General features: G+C 50.2%; 8 protein-coding genes across 8 annotated transcripts; 3 read left to right on the top strand and 5 right to left on the bottom strand.

Annotated features, from left to right (window-relative positions):
• Window positions 1-1,569: 1,569 nt before the first annotated feature.
• On the top strand, window positions 1,570-2,444 carry J4E82_001757 (uncharacterized protein; the record flags this gene model as incomplete). The annotated part of the gene is made up of 3 exons (XM_051728065.1): window positions 1,570-1,642; window positions 1,688-1,915; window positions 1,978-2,444. Coding segments are annotated over 3 exons (768 nt in total), but the record flags the coding sequence as incomplete, so codon positions are not given.
• A 5,614-nt stretch (window positions 2,445-8,058) lies between these two features.
• On the bottom strand, window positions 8,059-9,248 carry J4E82_001756 (uncharacterized protein; the record flags this gene model as incomplete). Its single annotated transcript, XM_051728064.1, has 2 exons — window positions 8,059-9,016; window positions 9,244-9,248. 2 exons carry the CDS (start codon window positions 9,246-9,248, stop codon window positions 8,059-8,061), a joined length of 963 nt encoding a protein of 320 aa, XP_051592419.1.
• A 4,195-nt stretch (window positions 9,249-13,443) lies between these two features.
• J4E82_001755 (uncharacterized protein) lies at window positions 13,444-14,556 on the bottom strand (the record flags this gene model as incomplete). Its single annotated transcript, XM_051728063.1, has 1 exon — window positions 13,444-14,556. One exon carries the CDS (start codon window positions 14,554-14,556, stop codon window positions 13,444-13,446), a length of 1,113 nt encoding a protein of 370 aa, XP_051592418.1.
• Window positions 14,557-17,983: 3,427 nt separating this feature from the next.
• Window positions 17,984-18,748, bottom strand: J4E82_001754 (uncharacterized protein; the record flags this gene model as incomplete). The annotated part of the gene is made up of 1 exon (XM_051728062.1): window positions 17,984-18,748. One exon carries the CDS (start codon window positions 18,746-18,748, stop codon window positions 17,984-17,986), a length of 765 nt encoding a protein of 254 aa, XP_051592417.1.
• Window positions 18,749-19,145: 397 nt separating this feature from the next.
• Window positions 19,146-19,706, bottom strand: J4E82_001753 (uncharacterized protein; the record flags this gene model as incomplete). Its single annotated transcript, XM_051728061.1, has 3 exons — window positions 19,146-19,379; window positions 19,433-19,530; window positions 19,580-19,706. The coding sequence occupies 3 exons, from the start codon at window positions 19,704-19,706 to the stop codon at window positions 19,146-19,148; spliced, it is 459 nt and encodes a 152-aa protein (XP_051592416.1).
• A 1,713-nt stretch (window positions 19,707-21,419) lies between these two features.
• On the top strand, window positions 21,420-23,456 carry J4E82_001752 (uncharacterized protein; the record flags this gene model as incomplete). Its single annotated transcript, XM_051728060.1, has 1 exon — window positions 21,420-23,456. One exon carries the CDS (start codon window positions 21,420-21,422, stop codon window positions 23,454-23,456), a length of 2,037 nt encoding a protein of 678 aa, XP_051592415.1.
• A 452-nt stretch (window positions 23,457-23,908) lies between these two features.
• Window positions 23,909-25,141, bottom strand: J4E82_001751 (uncharacterized protein; the record flags this gene model as incomplete). The annotated part of the gene is made up of 3 exons (XM_051728059.1): window positions 23,909-24,120; window positions 24,177-24,902; window positions 24,958-25,141. The coding sequence occupies 3 exons, from the start codon at window positions 25,139-25,141 to the stop codon at window positions 23,909-23,911; spliced, it is 1,122 nt and encodes a 373-aa protein (XP_051592414.1).
• A 1,444-nt stretch (window positions 25,142-26,585) lies between these two features.
• J4E82_001750 (uncharacterized protein) lies at window positions 26,586-27,101 on the top strand (the record flags this gene model as incomplete). The annotated part of the gene is made up of 1 exon (XM_051728058.1): window positions 26,586-27,101. One exon carries the CDS (start codon window positions 26,586-26,588, stop codon window positions 27,099-27,101), a length of 516 nt encoding a protein of 171 aa, XP_051592413.1.
• Window positions 27,102-27,403: the final 302 nt, after the last annotated feature.

Raw genomic sequence — 27,403 nt, 5'->3', positions numbered from 1 at the left:
GTTCAGTCTCAGTTCGCGATTCTAAAAAATGTCTTGGCAGTCAATCAGGTCAGTTCACTACCTCCAGACTGACAGTTTGAACCGCAAAGATGAACTGACAACTGACTGATTGACTGATAGCAACTCTGCGTGAAAGCAATTCGGTCGATAGACGTTCTGCAGTCAGTATCCCTTTTTCTCAATGAGAAGCCCAAGACAATTGCAAACCGCAACCTGGTCTGTAGTCCTTTACTCCGGGTGAAATTATGGCATCGTCTGCATTACGGTAGTTGTAAGTGGCTCGTCATTCATAGCTTCGCAGACTAGAGAATGGCTACTAAACTGTAGCACCGTGAGCACTCCACGCGCAAGGCAGTTCTGTGCGACATGATTGCTTGTCTTCTCAGCAGTCAGGTCGATAGTCTGAGGTGATTCAGGTAGATCGTCGAATGATACAATGTACTGGACATGTAGTATCCGACAGAGTAGTGTAGACTCGGCAGATAGAAAGAACAGTAAAACGCTACAGTCTTTGCTTGGATTTTGTCCTTCCTACCCTACCATACATAATCTGATGTGGTCAGCAGAACTTAGCTTACCACTGATAGTCCTCTTCGCTAGGCAGACGCCTACACTCGTATGGTAGAGTCGATGTTCGATAAACGCAGCTTGCTGATTCTGTATAGTGAACGTTTGAATATTAAGGTAGGGCGGTAGCCAAACGTTGCGTGCGCATCGTAGTGTGATAGGTCGTAAGAAGACATACTGTCTTGTGGAGTAAAGTAAAGTTGATAAAAGATCTTAAAGTCCACACCCTGTATTTGAAGAGAGTCAATTGAGGTAAGAGAAGTCCTTCGAAGATCCGGTGACTGCGTATCCAAGTGCACAAAGTAAAAGACACGTCCATCGACCAGTAAACGAACACACTTGAAGCATGTGGAGTGGGAGCCGAGAGCGGGTACAAAGATCAGTGCGATTCTTGTCATCGTCTCTCTAAATTTGCGAGGGGATGTTGTTTGCGGTATCATGTGTTCTCGAAGGCACGGTGACAATTTCTACATGCGCGGTGTTGAGGAAGGAAGATGTTGTTGATGGGAGATCAGACGAAAGCATTGGCCCATCGGCACGTCGGCTCCGATGGCAGTCGCGTTGAAGTATCACTACACCATGACATGACGACATCACAGACCTCTGCAATTGCATATCGCTACCTACGATCATTCACAATTTGAGTCTGATGTTACCCGATACTCTGCTAATGCCAGGTATTGATGTTGTCACATGCAGCAAGCTGGCGCGGCGCGGGTGCTGATGCGGGGAAGAAGCTACCGCCCAAATGACGAGCCGCAGCGTTCGAGTAAGCGTCAATGAAGCACTACATTGCCCACAAGCACTGTTCCGTTCTATCGATTGCGTCTCATACAGTTCTGTTCATCCTTCAAGGACCACCAAGCAAGCATGAGTCTTGGCCCTGCCCCAACGCGTCTACGCCAGATTGCCCTTGTCGCGAAGGACATTGAACACGCGAAGCAACTGATTGTAGGGTGATAACCCAGAAGCGCATATGTCTAGAACTGATGGGGATATCAGACACACGTCCTGGGAACAGAAGTCGTCTTTGAAGATCCGGCTGTTAGGCAATGGGGTCTGAAGAACTTCTTGGGTGCGTACACACTCTTTTCCCGGCGACAGCGACTGACACCTGCAGTACCAATCGGCGGCGACTTTATCGAGGTGGTCTCGCCCTTTAAGGAAGGAACGACCGCTGGACGATTGCTCGAGAGGCGTGGTGATGGAGGATACATGATAATCATGCAGACCGAAGACGCGAAGAAGCGGCGCGAGCACATTGAGGCAAAGGGACTGTCTAGAGTTATCTTCGAGCATGATCTTGGAGACTCTGTGTGTATTCAGTACCATCCGAGGGGTATCAAGGGTAAGTTCGACACTGGTTGCATACTAGTTGTGGGCCCAGCTCTATTGCTAACAGGCTACTAGGCGGCATCATGCCTGAACTTGATTCCCATGTACCCGGTCCAAAAAACCCCACGCCAATTCAGTCTCGCTTCTCTCCATGGCACGCCTGCGGATCAGACGTCGAGCGTTATACGACTAGCATGAAAAGGACTCAGCACCTTACGCTAGAAGGCTGTGTACTTCGCCTGCAGCCCGGCGACCTTGGTCACGAAGCGGCCGCGCGAGAGTGGGAAGGAATATTCGGCGTCGCACGGATCCGTGACCTGCTCGCTTTCACAAACGCAAGACTGGGGTTCATCCCAGGGAAAAAAGGGCAATCAGAGGGCCTTGTGGCGATCACGATCGGTGTAAAGGGCAAATCCGAATACGACGCCATCTTGAAAAGAGCTCGTGATGCAGGCCTCTGGACTGACGGGGGGATCGACATGTGTGGTGTAAGATGGCATCTTGCCCTGACAGGCCACGGCGCGTCTCAGGGGAAGCTGTAGCTGCATGCATCATACGAATCACCACTAGAACCTATTTTGTGCTGCTTACTGTACGCTCCAGCATGCGATACGCTTTGACATGGCGCCGCGCGTGCCACGTAGGTCGGGGCGTGCAGGCCAAGATCTCATCGAAACAATCTTGAGATACCAGTAAGCGCCCTCCTCGAATCTGGTAGCCCCGCCGACGTCATCCACCAGGTTGGTTGAATTACCAGCCCTTTGCCACCATGTTCACGAAGGACGCGTCTCGAATTCTGTGCATTGTTTCAAACTTCAAAAAATTACCATGGACGCCAAAGTCAAAAACGCCAGAGTTAGCCGACTTTGAAATCCAGCGGTTGATAGAAATTATGCGACCCACTGCAGCAGAGAAAAATTGGTAAGAAAACCCAGCCTTGGGTCGAAAGAGCGTAACATAACAACAAACAGTTGCTTCGGTTTCGAGAAATTCGCCACAGTCCTCCGCTGCGCCCAGCTGTCAGTCTCGACAACAGTTGCCTTTTTGCGACCTGTGCGCTAAAGAACACCCCGCCATGACGCTACTCACCTCGCGCTCACGGGGAAAACGCATCGTGGGCCCTCTCAACACTTTTTCCTGGCCTTGATTTGTTCCGCACCGACATTGCGAAATGAACGCTGCAGCGCAGCATACTTCGATGCCTCAGGGTGGATGCCTTGTGCACCGCCTCGACGCTGGAGTGTACTAGTCTGCGTGGCTTACGCTTTTAGTGCGGCCTTTTCATACGGCAATGTCGTGTGACGCCCTGGTTACAATTTTTACAATTGTCGAACTTTTTAGCTTTCTTGCACAGTTGCGCGCTCATTCCGTCTCTCTCTGCACGATCTATGGGCACTCGGCGTTGGATTGGCCGTTTGGTATGCCTCAAGTTGCAAGGCTATCCTGGTCAGTGTCGAAGTTCCCATAGAGCTACTAGCAATCCTACGCTAGTCTGGCCCTACGACGTTCCCTTTCATCCCATCGGTCCCCGCACGGAGCATATGCTAGCCCTTCCGAGACGAACATACACGCGTGGAGGACGAAGAGGAACTGTTACACGATTTACAGGAGGCGTATCATCATGGCTACTGCTATTGGGTGTATCTGCTCCTGTAGCTTCGCAACACCGTTCCGCACATAAATCCTACCACCCCGACTTTACCTGTCATGGTCCATTCAGCTACCGACGAGCTGCCTCGACGAACTCTCTCCGCAGTGAGACGCGACATAATTCCCTACCACAGAGATCGCCTGACTCCTTGAGCTATAGCGATATATCTCTTCCCAGCTTCTAGACGACCATACGCGAGGCGGCATATCCATCATGTCGACATCGACGTACCCCAAATATGACCTACAGCCCGCTAGCGTGGAGCACTTCTCTGTGGCCTGCCAGCCTGCGCCTTGGTCGCAAATTAACACTCGTGTAAGGCACCGTAGGTCTCAATACACATTCCATACTTACAGTTCATTCAGCTCGAATACGATGAGTTTGTAGAGTATCGAACCGAAGAACTGTCCCCAGAGAGACATGCACACGTAGCATACGGCAACAACATTCCATCGCGACCCAAGGAAAGCACCGATGGCTCCCTGCTACTACGCAATACGCGACCAGACCCTTACACTTCTTTGCCGCGCGCGCCGCCAGTTTTGTCGCCTGCGCCGACATCCTCAGGTGCTGATGTTGTCCGATGCACACAATGCCACGTTGCCTTCACTGGCGCATATGCAAAAGGCAACCTCGGGCGACATCTCCGGCACAAGCATGCCTTGGTCAGAGAAGTTATATACAGGTGTACGGTTTCTGGGTGCGACAAGACATTCGCTCGCAAAGACGCCAAGTTGAAACACGCACGCAAGCACCACCCTGGACTGCACTCCGATCCCATCAAGAGAAAGCAAGGCAATGGAGCTGTGATTGTAGGCTCACCACGCAAAGTTAGCGGAGGGTCAACTCCTCGTCGTCGGTCAGATAATAGATCCCCTCGGATCAACCACAGCTCGGAATTGCAAATCGTTGGGCCACAGGCGCGCAAGACTTATGCTACGAAGTCTATATATTCTCGGGGCCAAGATCTCCATCGGATTGGTCATACCTACCAGACAGTAATAGCAGCAATCTCAGCCGATTGTATTGAGCCTCAACCCTCCCAGTTTGCCGACTACAATGGCTTACCAGCTGCTTCTACCGACTGGGAAACCTGTTTTTCTCTTCAACACCTGCAACCCCCTTCTACCGAATACAAATATGGACGAACGTCTGCGCCAACGACTTTTACCGGCTATCATAGCTCAACGGGTATGAGTACTCAGCTAAGCAACCAGAGCTTCGACACTTCGCCTTCACCATACTCCAATCCAATACCTACTAGGTCGAGTATAATACACGATATGGAAGAGCCCATTATCCATAGTCCCTTGACATCGCCTTGCTCCCATCGTCCCATAGCTCTACAGTATGAAGCCTCACCCTACACGACACCTCATGATACCCTGCTCAGCCAAGAGTCGTTGCCAGAAGACTATTTTCAGGCCGTACCTAGAAGCGATGCAAGCATTGATCTTTCATATATCGATCCGGTCCTTTTCCAGCAGCCGCTCGAATGGGCCCACTTGCTGGATGAGGATTTAGGGTAACGTAGCTGGAGCGGCAGCTAGTTTGCGTGTTGTACAGTGATAGCCTCGGATCACCCTGTTTCAAATACTTCGATTGGTCTTTGTACATATTGACGTTTAGATACCCCATCTGTAATGTACTCTTACGAGTGATTTGCCAATCATTTGCTACTTATTGATTGATTCTATTGGTTGTCAGTCCCATGGAGTTGGCCCACGTCCAATTTCTGCGCTTAACTCCAGTATCGCATCACTCTCCTTGCACTCTGCCACCGCCTTGTGCGTACCTTTTGTTGCGTCTAGCTAGTGCTCGAGTACTGGTTGCCAACTGCCAAAGAAGGGACACCAGCCAAGCGAGCACGACGAATCAGACCATACACACGACATCAATTGTAACCTCCTTCGAAGTCTTGATGACTAGGCAAGGAAGAATCGCTGGCCTGCCTGTTCACCTCCTCAATGTCGTACGTCGTGGTACTACATACCCTGCATGCATCTGGAATGACCAAAATCTCGGCGCAGAGAGCTCTCCTGTCTGGCTCAGCCTACTCCGAGTCGCCTCCAAACCTGCTCATTATGTTCTAGGCTTGACCATAAGTGGTTTAGCAATCCTCATGTAAATATGTTTCTCACCACCCTGAGAATAATTTGACATGGCCTAAGAGATCGAGCTGCTGGATAATCACTAGTATGATGGTGTTGAAATTTGAGCGTTCCATTCGGCTGTTGAGTGTCCTTAGCTGGAGGCATACCGAGACGTAATCAGGCGCAGTCATAGCTTTCCACAGGTACGGGTGTACATGGTTGTGCTTATCGCTGGTGGACAACGAATGGTCGCAGCTGAGGGTAATATTCGGTCAGTCCATTCGCTAGATGGTGTCTGTAGTAGTAGTACCGCCTTATGACATTAGCCGTCTGCTTCTATTACTTGAGCCGGCAGCACATTTGAGTATCTGTGATGCAGCTGCCCACTAAGCTGTTCAGCGCCAATATTGACGATTGATTAGTCGGTCAGGACATAGTCTTCGCTAAACTTGGCTGGGTAGCCTCAGAAGCGGCAGGCTTCGCCTTCTCACGTACGAGAAACACACTACTTGCGGTACCGCCAATACCACTGTCTGGGTAGCCTTGCTGAACAGGAGCAATATGTGTGTAGGCACAAAAAGCCATTCTTATAGCTTGTCCAAGCTCGTTTCAGGCAGGCCTTGCAACCGCAAGTATTGTCGAAAAGAGCCATAGGAGAATTGCTGGGGTTGTCGTGTTTTGTGTGGTGAGTGTAACCCGTACTCAGACCTGATCTTGTAGTTGGCATTGCTGACCTCAACATTCTCCTAATCCTGGCGCTTCCAAGTTATAGCTCATCCAAAGTGGGAAGGATTGCACGACATACACTTTCTCTGCTAGTAAAGGCTAGATATAGCAGGTTGCTATCCCTTCATTAGCCAGTCAATGTACTTCTTCTAGCCTCTCAATAGAATGGAAATGCGATAAAGGGCGCTCGATATACTTCTCATCCCCATCATTTGTGGATACAAGAGTTCGGTGAGATGAACTGGGTGTATAGTGCCTCTAGTATGACAGTGAATGCTGGCCGAGCATTCTATGCAGACTCATCGGGGACACGAGGCATTGAGAAATGCCTGACTTCACCTCAAAAGAGATCCTTGGAGAATATGATCGCCATTATGGGTACCGGGAGGGGTGTGAGTTGGCACCCGGGAACGTACGCTGCACACCTAGGCCGCAGAATATAACAATATAACAGCACGTTAGGACAAAATACAACCGAGAGTGTGGTCATGTTATGTAAACCCGGTTCAAAGAATTGAGATATAATAGTCAAAGACTGAAGATACTGAGAGAGCCAAAATATCTACCATGATGGCTACTGTGAGTGCCCGCAGCTTGATCCGAGCATTTTATTGAAAACGCAAGAGAGTCAATGAGAGCAAGACAGTATGAAGAGAAGATGAAAATCAGAGGTTCCGATGAACTGTATAGATTATTAGCAGTGGCGCATATGTTGTGACAACAGGTCGCATCGCAACGCCTATGACCATGGTCATCCAGGATTGGATCTGCCAAGTCTGCGATACACCGATACGACGACCATCGTATACCTATTAAGCTCTCTAGCCCGAACACAAATCGTTCATATTTCCAAAGAAGCATCCCCTCAAGGCCAGATAGCGCCGTGTCAGATTCTACTAGCACCGGAGCCAAAGGTCCAGTCCCAGCCGGCCACATCCGAAGCGTACTGATCGACAAGCGGCCGCGCACTTGCTAGACACCGTCTCGAAACCCAAGATAAACAGAATATGATACCACATCTTTATCTCCACCCCACTCCGCCTGAACAGCGCCGTCGCGAGTTCGTCGGAAGTTCATCGGCCATCTAGTAAGCCTTGCCAGCGAACCTAAATGCGAGGACGTGGCTGACCGCCGATCATCGGCGCTAGCGAGCTTCCAGCGCCTTGGCAAGTATGCAGTCGCGTGGCTAGTCAGAGTGGCGGGATACATGCGGGCTGGCTGTGCAAAGATCCTGTTTTGGTGTTGCTTAGGCGTCCCAGCGGTGATGCATTTGATGGTCGCGATCGATTGCGGTGAGCTGTACGACCGATGACGCTGCGATACCTTGAATGGAAGGTGATACTTGCCCGGGTCTTACAGCAGTGACAAGCAACCGAACGGTCCGAATGAGAAAAACAAGAGAACCTGGTATCACAAAGAACGTTGGCATTGTGAACAATATTGATTTGTTGAACTGGATACTCGTATTGGGGTATCATCGCGTCGGAAGACCCAGATCGAAATCGAAAGCGACGGAAGATTGAATCTGGGCGTAAATCACCAAGCCCTAACCGAACCCGAAAAACCATAATAATGATGATACCTCCATCCCAAATGGAAACGCCTTGTAATGCAACGCTATGCTATGCGATAAGCCTTCCTCTTTCGTCGTAAATATATTATCTTTGCTGGCAAAGCAATTTGGTGCTATTGTAATATGACATTATGCTCTTGTTGGAATACAACACCACTGGTGTTCTGTGCAAAAATCTTTTGTATGGGAAGTGTAATTGCTTGCATGATGTTTTCCCGGAAGTCAATCTTGACATTGCTCTTGTCGAACCAGTAATGGCGGATGAGCTTGCCCTGGCAGTTGCTGACTTCAACACCAGGGAAGCCATTGGCCTCGCCACACTCAAGCTCCTTGATGTACTGCTCGTAGTCGTAGCGGATGTATTCACCGAAGGCGGATTGCTCGTGGAATCGAGGTTGCTTCCATTGCGAGCAGTTTGCGTATCGAGTGTCGTCGGGGCACTCGTGCCATGCCTTCAGGATGGGCATAGTGTTCTCATTGTTTTGTACAATCATGAAGCCAGTGTTGGTGTAGGTGCGGTTGAAGCGATCCGAGTTGTATTGAGGCTCCTTCTCGCTCCAGGGATCTTTAGCCATGACGAAGGAGTGGTGCGGCTTGATATCCCAGTGGTTGAGCATCCACTCGACAGGAACGTGTAGGAAGCGGAAAGCAGCGTCGGCGTCAAGGAAGACGATGAACTTGTAGTCGTTGATGTAGTTGGCAAGCGCAGAGGGCTTGATCCAGGTCGCATGTCGGTCTTCAAATTCGTGTGCTTGAACAAACTTGTAATCGTATCCGTGGACGAGCGCGTACGTGTAGTGGTTGAAAATTCCACCAGAAACGTGGTTGATGTTGCGCCAATCGTATTCGCCCTTCTGGTATGCCTCAGAAGACTTTAGGTTGCGTGTCTCTAGATCAAGAATCAAGACGTCGCTGCCCATTGTCTTCTTGTAGCGCGGGTTCGGTGGCAAAGAGATATGGCTGCCATTCGGTTCGCGGATGAAGGGCTCGGTTGGCGCAACCTTGAGGTTTTGGTACAGTAACTTGATAACCTCGCCAATGGTTGCGTCAGTCTGCGCGCTGGCTGCTGCCCTGTAGGGTTGTTGTTAGCTCCGCTTCGTGGGAAAAGCATAGCTTAGGGCCTTCCGCCTCCGCCACGAGGAAATGACAGCACGTACAAGTTCGAAACTCCCGTCCTATGGGGAAAAGCCATACGGGGAGGGCTCTGCCAAGCCATGAGGGCAAAGATGAATACCAGGACACAACCAGCGCTCACCGAGAGCGCGAGCAACGGGCTCCGACCTCCAGTCGATGGCAACATCATCATGGGCAGCGTAGATCCAGGAACGTGGGCGAGGTCCAAACGAGCGACACGATGGAAGACAGACGAAGATGTCTTGTTGGCGATAGGGGGTGCAGCGTGCTGTGGCAGGGCTTCGGGGGATCAGCACATTTTAAAAGACGAGAGACCCATCAGCCCGTCAGCAAGAGCCAAGACGCGCAGGAGGTGGCATGGGGCGCCGGCGAGATTGCGCTTGGCAGGCCCTTCAGCCTTTTGCGGCGTCCCTGCAGCCAGACGGACCCGAGCGAGGATCCACTGGCGGTGCAAAGTGGCTTCTGGATGCCGTCCTAGAACGAATCAGATGCCGGCCCGGTGCTGAGCCGTGAATCATTACGAAGGGTGTTGATGCACGGTTGCTGCCGAGCTGCCAAACGGCTGCCACGGCATCATCACTGCTCAAGTGGCGGTTCATGTCCTACTGTGGCTGACAGCGCATAGATAAAGGGTGATGCCATGGGGATTTTCCGGGGAAAATCATCTTTACAGTTGTTGTGGTACTTGTCAAGCTCGAAGCCTCTTGCAGTGCGGCCAGATGATCGAAGATGGTGGCAAAGGGTCCAAATTGCGGCGACGCTTAGTTGGAAATAGTAATCTCCCCGCCTGACTTGCTAGCCCCACTCGACATCTCCATCCCGCCTCCTTACATCTGCGCCGCCCCTGATAAGCCTGCGGCTCCTTTACATGCAGAACCACCCCCGCATCCGACACCGTTGTCTGTTGATGGTTGTGGTGAAACGGCGTTCATCGCAACGAACGTCGTGTTCCCAGCACGGTGTCACAATATGCGGCTGCGTTCCGATCGTTCCACTGTTCCCGTGGGCCAAATAACATTTCGTCTTCGTCAGCATTGAAGCAAATAAGCTCGGTGATTACGAGTTGGAATTACGATACATAGTCTTCCGCTCTTGGTCCTGATCATCTCTGCTGGAGATAAAGAACACTTTACTACGTTGCTGCTAGCATGCTATGTAGTACAGTCGAGTGCTCAAGCTTCGCATACGCGATACAATGGTGACTCCCGAGGTCCCAATGACTAGCTCCACGGGTGTCCACAACTCAAAACCAACTTCGCAAGTATTTTGTGAAATGTAAGATGCGGCGCGATACGTTCAGTACTATCACCATGTTAGTCAGCCACAGGCGATACTCAAGCTCCATGGCAAGAGGTGAATCTGCGCCATGGGCATTTTCTAATCGAAGCACGATGTCCGAATAGACCATGTAGACGTTCCTTCAGTATGAACTGGTTGCTTCCAGGGATTCTGGCACAGTCTCTTCCTGTCTAACAGATCTCCTTCTCCCCTTTCTCTTCTTCCACACCCCCTTTGAAGTATCAAGCAAACTTTCCAACGCGGTCAGGGTCATCCCGACATCTCTGATGTGAGGAAGTCTGGTAGTTAGGACAAAGAAGAGAGTGTTAGAGGACATTGTGATGGCGCCACATGATGTGCATGGTGGCATCGCTGTTGCGGGATCGAGATTACAGACAGTTTTCGTAGTGGGTGAAAGTGGAAAAAGAAAAACATGCAGATTGCAACCGCGTCAACGATCGAATGCTCTTGACAGAGTCATGCATTTGCCCTGCACGGCATTGGTGCGCATGGCAAATATCGAAAGCAAACGATGGATTTGATTGACTTACACGTATCCCTGCCCCATGTCACTCCCAGCTCGTTACACTGAAGTTCTGAGTGTAGCTACAATCAGCCGCTTACCTTATCTTCAACTTACGTTACGCCACCATGGCAGCCCCGGAACACTCGGAAACATATGAGCAGTCATCATGCGCCAGCCAGAACGGCGACAAAAGTAACAGTTTTAGCCTAAGAAAGAATGGCAATCGCCACGGCCTGAACCCCCGCGCATCGCCCTTTACGCCTCAGGCACTGACCAATTCCTCTCCAGCTTATCAATCGCAAGGCAACGGATACCAAACGAACCAGCTCGCCATCCCATCTGCAACCGGGGATCTTCGACCATACAAAAACGAAAACTGTGCATCACACGCAAGTGTTCCAGATAACAGCTATCTTACATCTTCCGCAAGGAACACCTCAAGGAAAGAATATCCCGCGAGACAGCCTACGATACCACCTACAATTGAGGACCTGGAAAGGGACCCGAAGATAAACTTTGCATGGAAATTGCAACATGATAAGAGTTGAGTACTCCTTTAGGACACGCAGAGTCTAGCTACTGTTTGATTATTATAAGGGTAGAGTCATAACTGAGAGTTCACAGCACGCCCTGTAACTATTCACCATATCTTGCAAAGGCTTACTTACAAAAAACAATACTGCGAGTACCTCTTAGCTGCAGACTCAGACCTGCCATCTAAAACCCTTCATAGTTCGTCACCTCTTCTTGCACTCGCATTAGCAGTGACCATTTCCTCATACCTCCTCCTCACCTCCTCAATATTTTCCTCACGCCGTCTTGTCTTCCTGTTCCTCAATCTAAAATCTTTAAAGTGTTCTATCAAACCATCCGCATGGCTTTTCGCTGCTGATTTTAGACCTGTACAATCGCATTTTGCGAAGCTTCCAAGTTTTCCATTCTCCGGTTTTGGTGTCTTAGCCGCAGCTATGACTTCTTTAAAGTCGACAGTCGTACGTTTGTGAATAGCTAGTAACTCGTGGAAAGTCTCATCAGGGTCGCGCATACGGTCGACGATGATAGGTTGTGTATTTCTGCGCTGAGATGGCTGAAGCAATCTTTCTCGGACATTCCCTGATGCATGAACACTGTTGTGCCCTGGAAAGATGCCGGCGTACCGCTGCTCTATCTGAGGCAGTAGTGTTCTACTACTCAAGGGTTGAGTGGTGGTCTCGCGTTTCGGTCTGCTTTGCCGAAATGAGTACGGCATGCTACTCCGCAGCTGAGCCGCTTTTGCGCCACCAGAAAATCGTTTTCTACAGTCCGTGATGCATGTGTGTACTACTGAATATCTACCATTGTGTAAATGGCTACCATTCTGTGAATTACCGAGACGAAAGTTGGGGGGCATTGGCGCAGATCTGGGCTCGGTGAAAGTCGTTGTGATCTTCAGGGAAGGACGTTTATTGAGATGTAGTTTTTTAAACTTCGAAGTCGGAGGAATGCTACTGTAGAGAGGGGAATTTTCCGGCTTCTTAGGTATACGTAAGGGCGTTGGCATGTCTCCAAGCGTCGCAGCTGCTTCCAACACATCTTGATGTCTTCGTGATACCTTTTTCTCGCTTCCAATTATATCATCCATCAGCACAGCGACAGTATCGCGCTTTGTAGCCCTGGTCTCTGCACCAATCTGTGTAGCCAGCAACGTTCCTTCGCTAGAGTCCGGTATGTCGACAAGTTCTGCCGATTTATCGATTATCATGTTCCGGCTTCCACGTCTCCCGTCTATTTCGATGTTGCTCGGTAAATACTCCTGCGCCAACCCACCCTCGGATATCGGCGTCGGGGTCAATCCAAGGTAGTCCTTCAGCATCCATTCTTTCTCCAAAATGTCCAAAGACTTCTTATCTTCTTCTTTCACCGGCGTCACAGCGGAAGCGATCCTAGGCGGCTCATCCTTCGGTGGAATTGGTGGAGCAAATGGACTACGAGCTACATGATTCATCGCTATGTTGTGCTTGACGTTGCGATTGTGGATTGGTACAGCCGCAGACTCAGCTTTGCGCCTTGCTTGGGAGTGAAAGGAAGGGTTCTTTGGTAGTGACATGGTTGTGTAGTGCCGAAGGCCGCTGAGCTCAAGGATGCTTCGTATGCAGATTACGCCTCAATCATGTGCCGCATCGCTGACCGCCGAAAGCATCAAGGTGAGCAGCGAAACGAGAACGAAAAGTAGATGATCGACATTACTATTATAAACTCTTAAGAGTCATTGGCGTTGGCTCAGTCATGATGACATGAATATAGCCGGCGAAAAAGGGATGGTCTTTGTGATCTCTAAGAACTAAACCTCAGTCTTGCGTGAAATCTCAGAATTACCGGTCAGAGTATTGCCTTTCCTTAGTTGATAGTGTACATATAGAAACAGTCTTTACAGAAGCATTCGACGTTCAGAGGCGCTGAATTTCGCCGTGCGCTAAGAGGGTCCAGACAAACCTCGAAATCCAAAATTCCCAGTACTATGTGATTTCACATACTACAGCCGTGACTAGTATGCGAAAAATGAACACAACACTTATCACCCTTACATCAGATGACTAAGATTGTGTTGACGCAAGAGCAAGTCAGGCGCAAAGTTAGTCATGTATGACATGTCGATGTCATTCGCCATGTGCTGAGCCATATCTTCCATGTTCCCCATGATTGCATCCATCTCGTCATGCGACACTTCTTCCATCTCGTCATCTTCATCTTCATCTTCATCGAGTTCCATATCAGGCTGAGCCTGTGATTCCTCATCGGCCGCCTGCGTCGAAGCCTCCCACTCTTCAATGTCAATACCAGCGAAGAACGAGCTTCCGTTTGTGTCTTCTTTTGATCCCTCGTTGTCGGCAGTGGTGTCTGAGCCGAGATCGAACGACGTGACAGAAAACATGTCTAAATCTTGGAATGCCGAACAGACAGAAGTTGGAAGAGAACTTGGCGTACTAGGGGTGGAATCATCGCCGCAGGAGTATGACTTGGCAATGACCTCGTCATCAACCCCTAGCTTGACCAGATGAGAGCTTGCAAGAGAGCCAGTGAGGAATCTTTCCAAGACAGATGGATTCATGACGGGCTTTTCCCCAGAGACAAATTGGAGTTGGTTGCCGTATTGAGCATGGAGGGCTTGGCCAATACCGGGGGCAAACCAGACGCCGTGAAGCTCGAGGCGGATGACATCTGCAACGTTAGTATCGAGCAATCTTCGTAAGGCTAGCGTGATCGGGTGTTGCGCGTATAAGATAGAGTCATCTACACACGAATTGGCCAACTTTGACAGTGACGAATCAATGCGGATGTAAAGATCCTCAAACTTCGCACCTGTCATAGCGAGGGACGCGATGGTGCTAGCTATGTTTCGTTCCCTTTCTGAGTTCGCTCCTGAGATTGTAGCATATACGGCGAGACGACGGAGGTACCGTATCCACTTATCAGCAATAGGAGGAAGGATGGTAGCGCTGTCATTTGGGGGTGATGCGGCGGTGATGGCGAACGCGTTGTGCTGGTGAAAATATGATGCCGACTCTTGACCAATTTGCTTCGAGGCGCCAAAGAGTGCTGACACAGCAGGTGTTTGCTGAGGATGGCATCTGTCAAGGAGCTGTCCATAGATCGTGTTGCGCACCTCTGCCGGTAAGTCGTTGAACATTTTCATGGTGCCTAGAGGGAGTTCGTATATCTGTCGTGGTTGGTCAAGGATTTTGTGAGACGAACGTGATTTGAATGGTGGGTGGTGATATCCTTTGACAGTGTTTCCTGTTTCAGGTGGCGTGGTGTGGGGTCGGGTCAACCAGCGCAAGCAGAGGTGAAAGCATGCACTAGTATCGGGAACACTAAAGTCGTCGATGTACAACGCTGTGCCGAACGGGTAAAGTTGCTGAAATATAGTGCTGTGACGAAAGAGCAAGTTGATTGTTGTCCGCGTGAGATGCAGTCGTAGTAGACGTGGCGGCGTGGGAGTTGAGCGGGCTTTGGGTGCGTGCAGTAACAGCGGTGCGATGAGAATGGGTTCGAGGAGACTGTACAACAGGTCCAGCTGTTATGCGGCTTCCGAAGGATGATCGACGCTAGCGCGCACACGTGAATGGCTTAGGGTCTGGCGGCCGCACAAAGCATTCAAGGGCAGGAGTACTCGCTAAGCCACGTTTACCATGGAACTGGCCCTTATATGTTCCCTTCAACCATGGGTGATGACTCCGCCTTCCCGCTCATGCCAGTACAGTCTCATATTGCAGCTGCCTGATAGGATGTACCGTATACCCCCTGTCCTATCCTGGACCACACCTATGGAGTTTATCGGGGCTTGACCATCTCGTTTGGCCTTAATTAGACCTCAGCTATACCTCACCCGGGAACTGTACGCTGCAGTCGAAATTGATGTACTGCAAATGCTAACTTGACGTATACCTCTTGGGTGGTATTTAAGTACTCTCTGCGACTTGTTTAAATCAAGTCTGTTTGTGCAGCAAACGTCATCGCCTCAGGCAGAAGTCCCTCATATTACCAACGTCGTATAACGCGCCAATCGAAATGCGGAATTCGGTGGATACTCACAAGGAGTATAGCACAGCCGCCGTTCTGATGCAAGTTGCCCCGTCTCAAGGCTTCCTCGCTCTTTTCCGCTACCTAGATGGACCGCCCAACATGGTGCGCTCCATACAATATCTATCGCAGCTTAGTGATTTCAACCTCAACTCTCTGCATGTATACTTGAGGTTGTGGGTGACCTGTCCTCTATTGAGTCGGTGCACATCCATCGCACATGTCGCACGATCCTCCAAGGCCGACTTATCGCGTCATCGAGGGATGGGCTTCCGCCTACTCGAAGACAGATATCCTGTCCGAATCTGTGCTAGAGCTTTTTGTATGGATCGGATGCATCGGCGGCTAGCGAGGTAGGGGTCGATCATGTGTGCACGCGTTGGATCTGAGTGATTGTATCGGGGATACGAACGTGACGCACGCGTGTCACCAAATCAGAATTCGTGAGGTGCGCGCAGAAATCTAACGAAAGAGGAAGCAGGCGGCGTCGACAATTGGACAGATCACGATGGGCAGATAGAAGAAAGAAGGCAACTATGGCACGCGTCGTGGAGTGACATTTCCTGGGTCATGGAGGTGTGGTGTTCCAGCGCTAGCTAATCGATAAGCGTCCACGTGACTGGTTTTCTTCTCCATTGTTGTCCACGGGGTGCTTTCACACGTGTCTCGATATGCACCTGCCGATTCACAGCTCTTGATACGTTGATCACGTCCTTATGACTCAACACATCACATTCACTCAAGTTTGCTAAGCCCTCTGCATACCACCTTCCATGTGACTCATGTTCCGTCTTCCTCGACCATGCGAATGACTAGGTCGCAAGCGTGTTGTGAGGCGCATCATTATCAGGACACGGTTGCCTCTGATACGTCACATCTGGACACGGCTCCAGGAATTGCGCGATCTAGTGGTATGAATTGGAGGGTGGAGAGCTTGTTGCCCGGTCCACACGTCTCACAAGAGCAGCTTTCAGCTTTAGCATGCGCCAACTCCGTACAGCCAGCAGCCTTCACATGTATATGATAATTCAGCATCCCAATCTGTTGCTATCTTGCTCGGGAGACTCGGAAAGACGTTATAAACTTAGTCAGATGTCCATAACACATTCATTTTCGCGTCGAAGGGTGCGGATAAGGTGGTACACCCGTGTTTGCACGGGAACCAGTTAAAGAAATGCAGATTCCAAACGATGCATCCGCATCGAGCCAGAACGTATAGTACAGAATGCTGGAACCACAAACGAGTCAAACACGTAGGGCCAGGATGGTGATGTATACCACGCTGACGCCCGATCAGTTCACTATGACAGACGATGTCGACCAGCCAAAATGTACACCAAGAGACTCTTTTCAATGACGATGCACCCTAGATATACTACGCTTCTCAGGTATACAACATACTTTGTGTTCCAGTACGTTGATGTAAAATACTGCGTGTACCTTTAGCGTAGACGTAGGTGTCAGGTACAATCTGACGAAGATCAGCTCCTTCGTATGTCTCCATACTACTCCTGCACAAGTGCATAAATCGTGGCAGCTGTTAACAGTCCTCGTTTGCGACCGCAATTCACTAGTGAACACCTCAGAGTCCAGGCACGCGCCGCGCTAGCGGTGGCGGAGCATCTCCCACCCTTGGAATCTTGCGGTATAGAAATATGAGCCTCTGATATTTCCGATCCTCATCCTGTTGTCCACTTACAGAACTGATTCAACAGGTCATATTCTAACACCCCACATCTCGACTCAACATTACCCAGCAGATTGACTTTTAAACGGCTCCCAGTCATGCATCTTCCCACTGCACTCACCGCCTTCATCGTCACCACTGCCCTTGCAGCCCCAACATCTATCAACGCCACCTCAAATTCCACTCTCGCCGTTGGGAACGACAACTTGGGGATTCTTGGGTGCTTCCCGTGCTTTATCTACTACCTCAAGTGCCGCCAGGTAAGTGGCATCCAAGCTCGATCATCATAATTCCTATCCTAATTAGCTTTTTAGACACAAGCTAGCGACGAGATCTGCCGATGTTTGACATCTCCTCAATACAACGGTCGTTGTCGAACCGATTCTTGTGGATATAAGGACTGCTAAAGGCAAGTGATAGTGGAGAGTACGATCAATATAGGACCTCGGAATTGAGTGCGTGGGTGCACCGATTGGGGGAAAATGATGATGTCAAGTTTGACGGATACTTGAGATTAGGTACCTCAGTGTGATCGCTATAGGAATCAATGCAATGAATACCTAGTGATGGCTACTGTAAGACACCGACGAACAGTTCATATGCAAAGCGCTGCTACTCAAAGAGTGATGTGGCGCTTCATATTCACGCACATTGATCTTTGAATCAAAGAATGAACTTCTTTAGAAGGTTGGCAAGTTTCTCAGGCTGTTCAAGTGCTAGGCTATGCCCACACTCCTCAAAAACCTCCGCAATATGCACCTTCTCGACAGCAGACTGTATCTGCTCTTTGACAAGCGGCCCGAAGAACCTAGATACCGTTAGCCATCTCCGCAAACCATGCAACATCACAAACTTACTCAGGGGCTCCCACGGTCATAACTTTACATTTCAACTTCTCCTTGCTCAAAATCTCCTCTTCAACATCTACATTGACCCAATGCGCCCGATAACTTTCCAAGACACCCCTCAGCCCGCCGGGTGCCTTCAGACATCCCACCCACTCATTGACGGCTACCTGATCTAACGCACTAGGATTATAGCACTCTGCCTTCATAAAATGTGTCCAAAACTCTTCCTCCTTCCCTTGGATCAACATCTCCGGTACATGCGGAAGCCAGAAGAAGGGGATATGCCAGTTCCAAACACCACTTTGATTGTACTGAGCAGCAATGTTCTTGCGTGTGAAGAACGTTTGCTTGGTAAGGGCGTAGGAAAGCAGCATCTCGCAGAAAGAAAGATGGGTTACCCGCTCTGGATAAAGTCCTGCGAGACAGAAGGCATACGTTGCGCCCCGATCCTCGCCATGGACAGCAAACTTCTCGTGCCCTAGTTGGTGCATCAATTCGGCCATGTCTGTCGCGTTTGTCCGACCATCGTAACCTTCGCTGGCAGGTGGTTTGTCTGTTGCACCGAATCCACGCAGATCTGGGGCGACGATTGTGAACTTTTTCGTCAAAAAAGGCGCGATGCGATACCAGTAGTAATGTGTTTTAGGTGTGCCGTGTAGTAGGAGTAGAGGTGGACCCGATCCGGATGTGATGTAATGTAAGCGGATACCATTTACCCGCGCCATGTGATCGCGTACGGGCTTGCCCTCGTGGTCTTGCATTTCAGGCATCTTTGACGTATATTTTCGCTGCAGCAGGAGTCTTGTTGATTGCTGGTAGGATCTGCAACACGTTGAAGTGTTTCAGGATTACCTAGGTATGGTGGCATTCAGTGAGGTAGCGCTACCCCACATTTCGACGTCATTGTTGACCGACAAGTAAGCGGAGACATTTCCGCACTTGACACATCCAAAGCATTGCTTTTTCTCTTGTCGTGGGTATTGCTGGTTGGAACAATGAAATATTGACAAGGTGCAAAACAGCGGAGTCACGGGACAGTACTGACATTCGCCCGTATGATGATTGAGGGCCTCACTTTGTCGATTGCGAAAGTTTTCAATTATTTGTCTCATTTAGGCTGAGTAGTTTCCATAGGTTCTATCTCTTTTTCTTCCATGTTATACAGCCTCATGAGTCCGGAATGGCAGCGATAGCCTCAACCTCGATCAAAAAGTTGCCCGGCAACTTGCCAACCTCAACAGCGGTACGTGCAGGCTTTGGGCTGGGTAGCATAGCAGCATAGACCTCGTTCATAGCCGTGTAGTCTGACATGTTGGCAAGGAAGACAGTAGTCTTCATAACATAGTCCCACGATGTGCCAGCTTCCTCGAGGATAACGGCAATGTTCTTGATGACTTGAGCCTGGCTTGAGTGAGTATGACACGAGGAGCTGAGTAGAGAATTGATTCGCGTACCGTTTGAGCTTCAATGCCGCCTGATACAATCGTTCCGTTGAACGAAGGTACAGTTCCCGAGGTATAGACTATGCCCTTGGATGTCCATGCACCGCTTGCTTGACAATCATCAGATTCTGTTCAGGTGAAATAGCCTGTATAGCATACAAAGAATAGGTCCTTGGGTACCGAGATAGGTTACCACCGGCTGTTCAGCGAGCTTTGGTGTTGGCGTGGCGATTGCAACACCAGCAACTGCAAGAAAAGTGGTAACGAGAGCCGTGAAGGATACCATGATGTGATCGGACTACAGCACGTGGGTTCTGGAGAAACGTAGATGTCAAGAGCTGAATATTATGGTATGAGTACCTCAATCAGCTTCGGTTTGTCTATGGTTTTATAAGCGTCGCCAATACTGGCGGATCATCTGTTCCCAACTCTTTCGTGTTCGGTCAAGTTCATCGTCCGCATTGTACCGACCGCCATGACTTCCAAGAGCTGCGAGTATCCATGCACCAGGTAAGGCTTGCTGCCAATGTCATTCCAAAATGCAGTCAATACTGTTGGATTACAGCCACGGTTGATGTTCCATGATACAGTCAGACTCGTTTGTAATCATTTTTCAATCCGCCGCCGGCTCTAAGGTACCGGAATGTCCACCAGGAACAATATTACCTGCACTACACCCAAGTTGGCAGCGTCTCGCCCAACCATTTCGGCTGTGATCGTGGGGTTATAGAATTCACAGATATCTAGAATGCACTAGAAAAGGAAGGAGGATAGCATGCGAGGTCTTGTGGAGCAGAGCGACTTAAGCTATCGCAAGAAGGGCCGTAGAAGATGTAGCTCGCCTGGGCGCCGAGATATCTTCACACTTATACTGTGCGTTTAACGCGTGCATTGCGAAGCGCGCTCTCGTCCTGACGTAACGTGAGATAAAGGCTGCATGGATTCGAGATAAGAGTCGGGATTTAGGCTAGCCGTCGTGCGTCTGCGTTATCGCAATCGCAGAGCTACACCTGGGGTATCCATGGCTTGCCGTTCGCTACCTTATTTGCCGAGAGGATCCAGACCCCTGTCCGAACTTTTCTACGGTAAAGCAACAAGCCCTATCCTTCGAGTTTTTGATACTGTTCCCGGACAAGACTCCATGCCACGTTCTGTAGAACCGCATGCCCGACTCATGCTTCTGGGATAGCCCCACTTAAAAAAAATCGACGTAGTGTAGGGTCGCGTCCAAGGTAAAATGCAATACTCCAAATACGCTTCTTGTATGCATAACCAGCATGAAACATGGCCACCTGAGCAGGTATGCTCTAGTCCAAGTATATTCTCTTTCTGCGTGTCGGATGTGAATCCTTAGCATTGCAGAGATGTGAAAGCGATTGTTACCTCCGATACCAGTAAGGACCACAGTGGATCGTTCAAGGTACAGTAACATCGTAAAGTCGCATACGAGACTACTGGTGTCGGTGCCGATACAACTCGGAATGATAGTCATGGCTGAGCCGGGATGCTTTTTTATCCGATGTTTTGTTATCTTTCCGTTGGTAAAGAAACCTCACTCCGCAACGCCGATCTCTTCCGCAAGCTGAATCTCCACACTATCACCCGTCATACGTTGCGCTACTGCACTTCGCTTCGAGGCATACTGCGGGTCAACTGTAACGGGGATTTGGACGCGACACGACCCCATCTTACGAGAATATTTGTCGAAGTCGCGCATAGCTACGCCTTACAGCAATGCTCTTATCGCGGCCGAATGCATAGACGTCCTGTCCTGTCAGCGGCGGACGGGCCGTCGCAACGACATGATCCGAGGACCACAGCCACGCCCTACGACGACACGGACGATAAGGTTTGGTGACCAACGAGAATCGAAAAACAGTTGTAAGCCTGTAAAGCATTGCTCGCCGTGGTGTCGAACGAGGTCGGTATTTGAGTAGACGATGTTTCCCTTCTCTTCAAATTCCTATCCTCATCACATTCACCTCTTTCTTACGCCAAGATGAAGGGTCTTCTAACAGCCTCATCGGCTGCCCTCTCTCTCGCTGGTGGTGCTGTTTCCAGCCCAGTAACCCCTCGGTCAGACCTCCTCTTCTTCAAGCCTCTGACGGTTACATCGAACTCGGTACACAACGTCCATGTCGGCTACGGAGAAGATGACTTCGAGGGTGAGGTCCGCCTGGTATATGGCGATTGCGACATGAAGAGCCATGCGGATGGCCATCATGATGTGGCATCGCACTACATCAAGCGATCAGGCCGTCCCGAGCGATTTGTCTGGATCGTACCGGACGACGCGGTTCACGGTGGATGTCTACATGCTTACTCGGGGTCCGCATTGATCGGTCGCTCAGCGCCTGTTAGAATCCATCATCCACCAAAGAAGCGGGAAGATATCTCAGACGTAGCCGATGCGATGGGTCCTTGGTTCGACGGTGTCGCATACATGCAGGCAAAGCAGAACAACGCCTCATACGTCGCGGTTGAGAAGAGCAAAAAGATCGCCATCATCGGAGGAGGTATGTCTGGCTTGATGACAAGTCTTCTCCTCGATTCGGTAGGCATCCACGACTGGCACATCACCGAATCATCACAACGTATCGGTGGACGTATCCGAACAAAATACCTTGCCGGCAGCACACCTGAGCAATATCAGTATCAGGAGATGGGCCCTATGCGATTTCCTGTCTCAACCACTTACCCAGATACGAACGAGACATTAGAGATTCAGGACCACAAGATGGTTTTCCAGCTCGGTGATGTCCTCAACCAAATGAATGGAGGCAACACCAGCAGCCTTGCTGTCAACTTCATTCCCTGGATTCAATCAAGCCCAAACGTGCCCGGCAACTCGAACGGTTTCCGTCTGCCGAACGGACGCATTCCTAGCGCAACTCAGATCAAGAACAACGCGACGGCCTACACGCTGCCTGCGGCTGAAGGTCCGGACGAGGAGACTGTGGAGCACGTTGAAGAAGCGCTTGATGACTTCATCGGGTACGATCGGGAGGCCGCACGCGAAATATATGCCAACGTCTACAAAGCTCACAAGAACGCTGTTGAGAAAGGCTTGTTCCATTGGTCTGAGGCAGCGTACATGAAGTATGCGCTCAACGCAAGTGACAATGTCGTCGACTATGTTACTGGCCTCGAAAACGCACCAATTTGGGAGTATGAGACGGCATACTTCAGTGCCACGACTTGGCGAACGATCGACAAGGGTCTTGAGTCGCTTCCTCGCGCGTTCTACCCTCATGTTCAGGACCGTCTGACGCTGGGCCGCAAGGTGACTGGCCTCAAGCACGACGAGAGCACCGGCAAGATTGCGGTGCAATGGCGCCAGGATCCTCTTGCAATGGAGCCGGAGAGCGAGGAGTACGACTATGCGGTCGTCGCGGTACCATTCTCGAAGGTTAGACTCTGGGAACTCCCTGAGTACTCGTCACTCTTGTCGCGTGCCATCAACGAGATGAACTACTCGCCGTCATGCAAGGTCTCTCTACACTACAAGACACGTTTCTGGGAGAAGCTTTCACCACCCATCATCGGTGGCTGCGGCTCAGTCGATATTGCAGGTATCGGCAGCGTCTGTTACCCTGCGTACCAGATCAACTCAACCGGTCCCGGAGTCATCCTAGGATCGTACGTTTCCGGTACCCTAGCTCGCTCAGTTGGTGCGCTCAGCACGACTGACCACGTAGCCATGGTCCAGCGGGCGATGGTAGAGGTCCACGGTGAAGTGGCTGCGGAGCAGTGGACTGGTGCATACGAGCGCCAGTGCTGGGAATTCGACGAGCACCAGGCTGGTGCGTGGGCATCCCCATTCGTTGGCCAGCAAGATCTGTTCCTGCCTGCCTACTACAAGACCGAGCACCAGTCCATCTTCATCGGAGAGCACACAAGTTACACACACGCTTGGATCTTCTCAGCGCTCGACTCGGCCGTGCGCGGCACTTCCCAATTGTTGTTAGATATGGGTCTGGTCGATGAGGCGAAGCAGATCGTGGATACATGGATGGGAAGGTGGATATCCATTTAAGTGGAACAAAGACAAAAGAAAATAAAAAGCTAGATAAATACCATGGCAATGAATAATGTCTGATCGATACACCAAAGAATTGCAACAATGATGAGCTAGTAACCGTTGAAAAGATGCCATCTAAGTGGTATAGAAGAGATGAATAGTGTGCGATCCCCCTGTGATGGCGTCATGGCTTAGCGTGCCCAAGGTTTTGAAACCGAGGCTCTCACGCCAGGGTCCAGCCACCCCATTAATTCACATCTGATTCATTATATATGAATTTTGGAACCAGGATGGCTTCGGATCGTCATCTGCAGAATCGGAACTTCGCCTTGTCTTATTTGTCAAGGAGGTGACATGCTCCGCGCACCAACCTCATCGCTATCTACTGTTTTCTCCTGAGCATCTCGAGTGCGTTATCGCACGCACCACTTGTGTTCTTCTACTGCCATCCGACACACAAGCGCCTTCTATGCTGATACCGTCTCCGACTTCGCAATGCCATTCTTTTCATGTCCAATGGCAACAACCTTTTTCTCCACCAAAGCTTCCGTTCTAGATCGGCTGTTTGGATCGAAGTAGGGGACCTCTCCAATACCTACTGCTCGGTTACCAAAGCGTTCACCAAGATCATCATAATCGAAAGTTGCGCTGTGGAAGGCGCTGCGGTTGTCCCAAATAGCTGGAGTTGGTAAGTAAGAGCTTTACAAAAAGTCAAGAGTTGCTGCAGGCGCCTACCGATATCGTTCTTGTTCCTCCACTTGAAGCGGACTTGGAGGTCGTGATTCTCCGTTATCACAGACCGGAACTTCTTCAATAACTCTGCCGATTCTTCTTCGTGAAGCTCATTGATGTACTTGGGGAACGGACCAAGAGCGAAGATGCTCTTCCATCCCGTCACAGGATTTGTGCGCACTACTGGATGTACCGCACTCAACGCTTTCCCAACGTTCTTTGGACTACCACGTTCTTTTTCGTAGATTTTAACTTTCTCTGGGTTTGCTTCAGCGGCTCGAATGAAGCCGTCCCCGACGAAGGTTGCAGTCAAACCCTCGAAGAAAGTCTGGTAAGCTTTAGAGAAGCGGTTATAGATCTCATACCCAGAAGCCCAGAGTGTGTCGCCTCCCGTCTCTGGTAGTTCTGTCAGGCGGAGTGAGGTATAGTCAGCCGGAACTGGCTCAAACTGGATGTCCGAATGCCACTGCGCAGCGTCGTAGCGACGTGAACCACTTGGCCGACGATGGTCCTCATGTTTGAAGATGTTTTTACGACCGAGGGAGCTGATCGTGCTTATTTGCGCATCGTCCACGCCAAATTCAGAAGTGTTGTTCAGAATTGGATGAATATGCAGAGTGGAGTCAGCAGGCTTTCCTGTCAGTTGGCCCAGACGATGAACAAGGCTTTTTTGTAAGTCGTTGGTGAGGTTGTCTTGAGCTCGGAAGAAGACAACTCCACGTTCAGAGACTAGTTTCGGGTCAGACCGCTATTCGTCAAAGATCGACGGGTATAAGAGACTTACTTGTAATTGCAAGATCTCGAATGAGGTCGTCGGCGTTAGAAGCGTTCAGGATATCTTCGACGATGTTAACATTAGGATACTCTCGACCGATGACAGGGGTCGTTTCTTCAAACTTGAAGCCGGCATCAAGTGCACCTGTCTTGGTCTGTGGCGCAGGATACTCTTGCTTCGTTGACGTCGTCATATTTGCTTTACTGGATAGAAAGTTTGAATCCCTTTGGTTGCGAGTATGTTAGGGAGAAGAGAGACTCATATATCGATTCGACCCATGTCATGTATGAGCCTCGCTCGAGGTGGGGTCAGATCACGCAATGTGCGTACCGAGCACGCAAATCGGATCGTTGAATGTCGTCAACCTATCGCTACACTCCTTCAGGTGGGATATTTGGTCTATCTTAGAAAGTAGCAGCCGGCGGGGATATTGCACCCTCCAACATCTTGAAACGTCGGTTCGTACGAGACCTTGGTCTACTTGTCTAGATAAAAAGCTAGCAAAGGCATACAATCCTAGACTTGGGAAAGTGTCTCTTACAGACGAGTGGTTGAGTAGCCAATACATGCGCATGGGGCGGCATGAAGCCTGTCAGCATCACCCGAAGCAACCATAGAAGTAATTTAGTATTGGAGGATCGGTTATCGGGCGCAGCAAGACTCCGCACGGCGGACCAGCTGTATTGTAACTCAGGAAGGATCGTATGACCGACATATCAGATCGTTGGGCGAAGCCTTTTGACTTATCCGGCTTATTAGTCACACCAGTATGAGTAAACTCTCAAGAATGAGTGATAGTGTCCTCACGTGATCGCGCGTTGAATTACCCCGCAGCCCCAAGTCGCGACACGCTTACTCACAACCACTGTACCTAAGTTTTGCGACGTGAGGATTCTCGGAGTTTCTATTGTGCTTCGCATGCAATTCGACCAATTTGCAAGACATCTGTCTAGGACTGTGTGGAAGAGCTTACCGTTATATGGCGGATCTTTCTTTTACTGCGGTTGGTGACTTCGCAGGAGAACAGGTTACTAAATTAGAGGTTTTATCCCCATCAAATCCACTGCTTGTATCAACATGAGGTCTGGAAAATGTATACTGCCGCTTATGAAATGACCTGCATAGCGTTGTGGAGGGTTGGAGCAAGATCGCGTCGTCGCTTGTGGTAGAGACTGAATTCCGATCGTTGTCAACATCCGGCTCCGGTACTTGAGTCATGTTGCTCTGCTTGTTGGGAGTATTGGATAGTAGTACAAGTAGGTAGAAGCGGAGAACTTGGCATACTCCGTGGTATCTTTGAAACTTCCTTCTCTTGTTTATCGTGTTCCATGGATCTTCTTTACGTGAGCGGATGGCCGTATGGGGAAGGGGTTAGTGCTCTTAGCTTGCGTTTTCTCTCCGCTACACTCTCATGCGATCGTGCATTCGATGAATAGATCATCGACGTTTTGCTCAGTGTCCGAATTCCAAGGTGGAGGTGAAGTTGTCACGCTGTCGGTGGTCTGGTAGTGTCGGCGTCTACGGCGCGTGATCGCCAATATCGCCGACAGGGGATTTAGTGACTCAAGAGGTATATATGGAAAAATACTCACCTACACCAGCAACGATACGTATCGCATCACAAATCGAAGGACAAGATGGAAAACAAAACATTTGAATGGACGCGCACGGTCGACTCGACTACGTATCTCATATCCTCCGATCGATCGCTCCTTCCGCACCTGTTCGTCCAGGAAGCTTTTGCTACAGACGCAATGTTCTGGGCAAAACCGCTCCCTTTCACGGCGCTGTCGACGATGCTTGACAACAGTCTCACCCTCGGTCTCTACACCGTCTCGAACGATATCAAGACGCCGATTGGGATGGGGCGCATGGTTACCGACTACACGACGCTTGCTTACCTCACCGACGTCTATATCGTGCCCCAACATCAAGGCCATGGAATCGGCAAATGGCTGATTGCATGTTGTCGCGAGATCTGCGTCGGCATGGAAAATCTCCGATGGATGGTGCTCTTGACCGGCAGTGAGCAAGCGCAAGCGCTGTACAGGAGGGAGTTGGGCATGACAAAGCTCGACGGGGTGGAGGAGGGGTTGGTTTGTATGGGGTCACGCAGGGCAAAACTCGCCGAGGCCGCTCTAGGCTCAGCATAACGGGACCTACCGGCTTCCGCTTACGCGCGTATGTAGTTCCCTACCTTAAACATGGACGACTTTCTCCCACGATCAGACGCTACAGTGACAAAAACGTGGTTTGATGGTTGGCCTCGATTGATGACAACGGCTATTTTCGCTTCCGGACTAGTCTCGGGTCCATGCTGCATGCATGTCATCGCGTTAGCGCTAATATCGCCATCCTTTTTTCTTTATCAACATAGACTACTACAACAAGGGTCTGGTTCGCGCCCTCGGCCTTCTGGTATCTTCCGAAAACACAGACGAGGGCTGAATCCTGT

Source organism: Alternaria postmessia (assembly GCF_024291825.1).
Source record: "Alternaria postmessia strain BMP 2775 chromosome Unknown scaffold_6, whole genome shotgun sequence".
In the NCBI taxonomy this organism is placed as follows: Eukaryota; Fungi; Ascomycota; class Dothideomycetes; order Pleosporales; family Pleosporaceae; genus Alternaria; species Alternaria postmessia.
The sequence above is the reverse complement of the archived record's forward strand: the minus strand, read 5'-3'. Positions and strand labels throughout refer to the sequence as shown.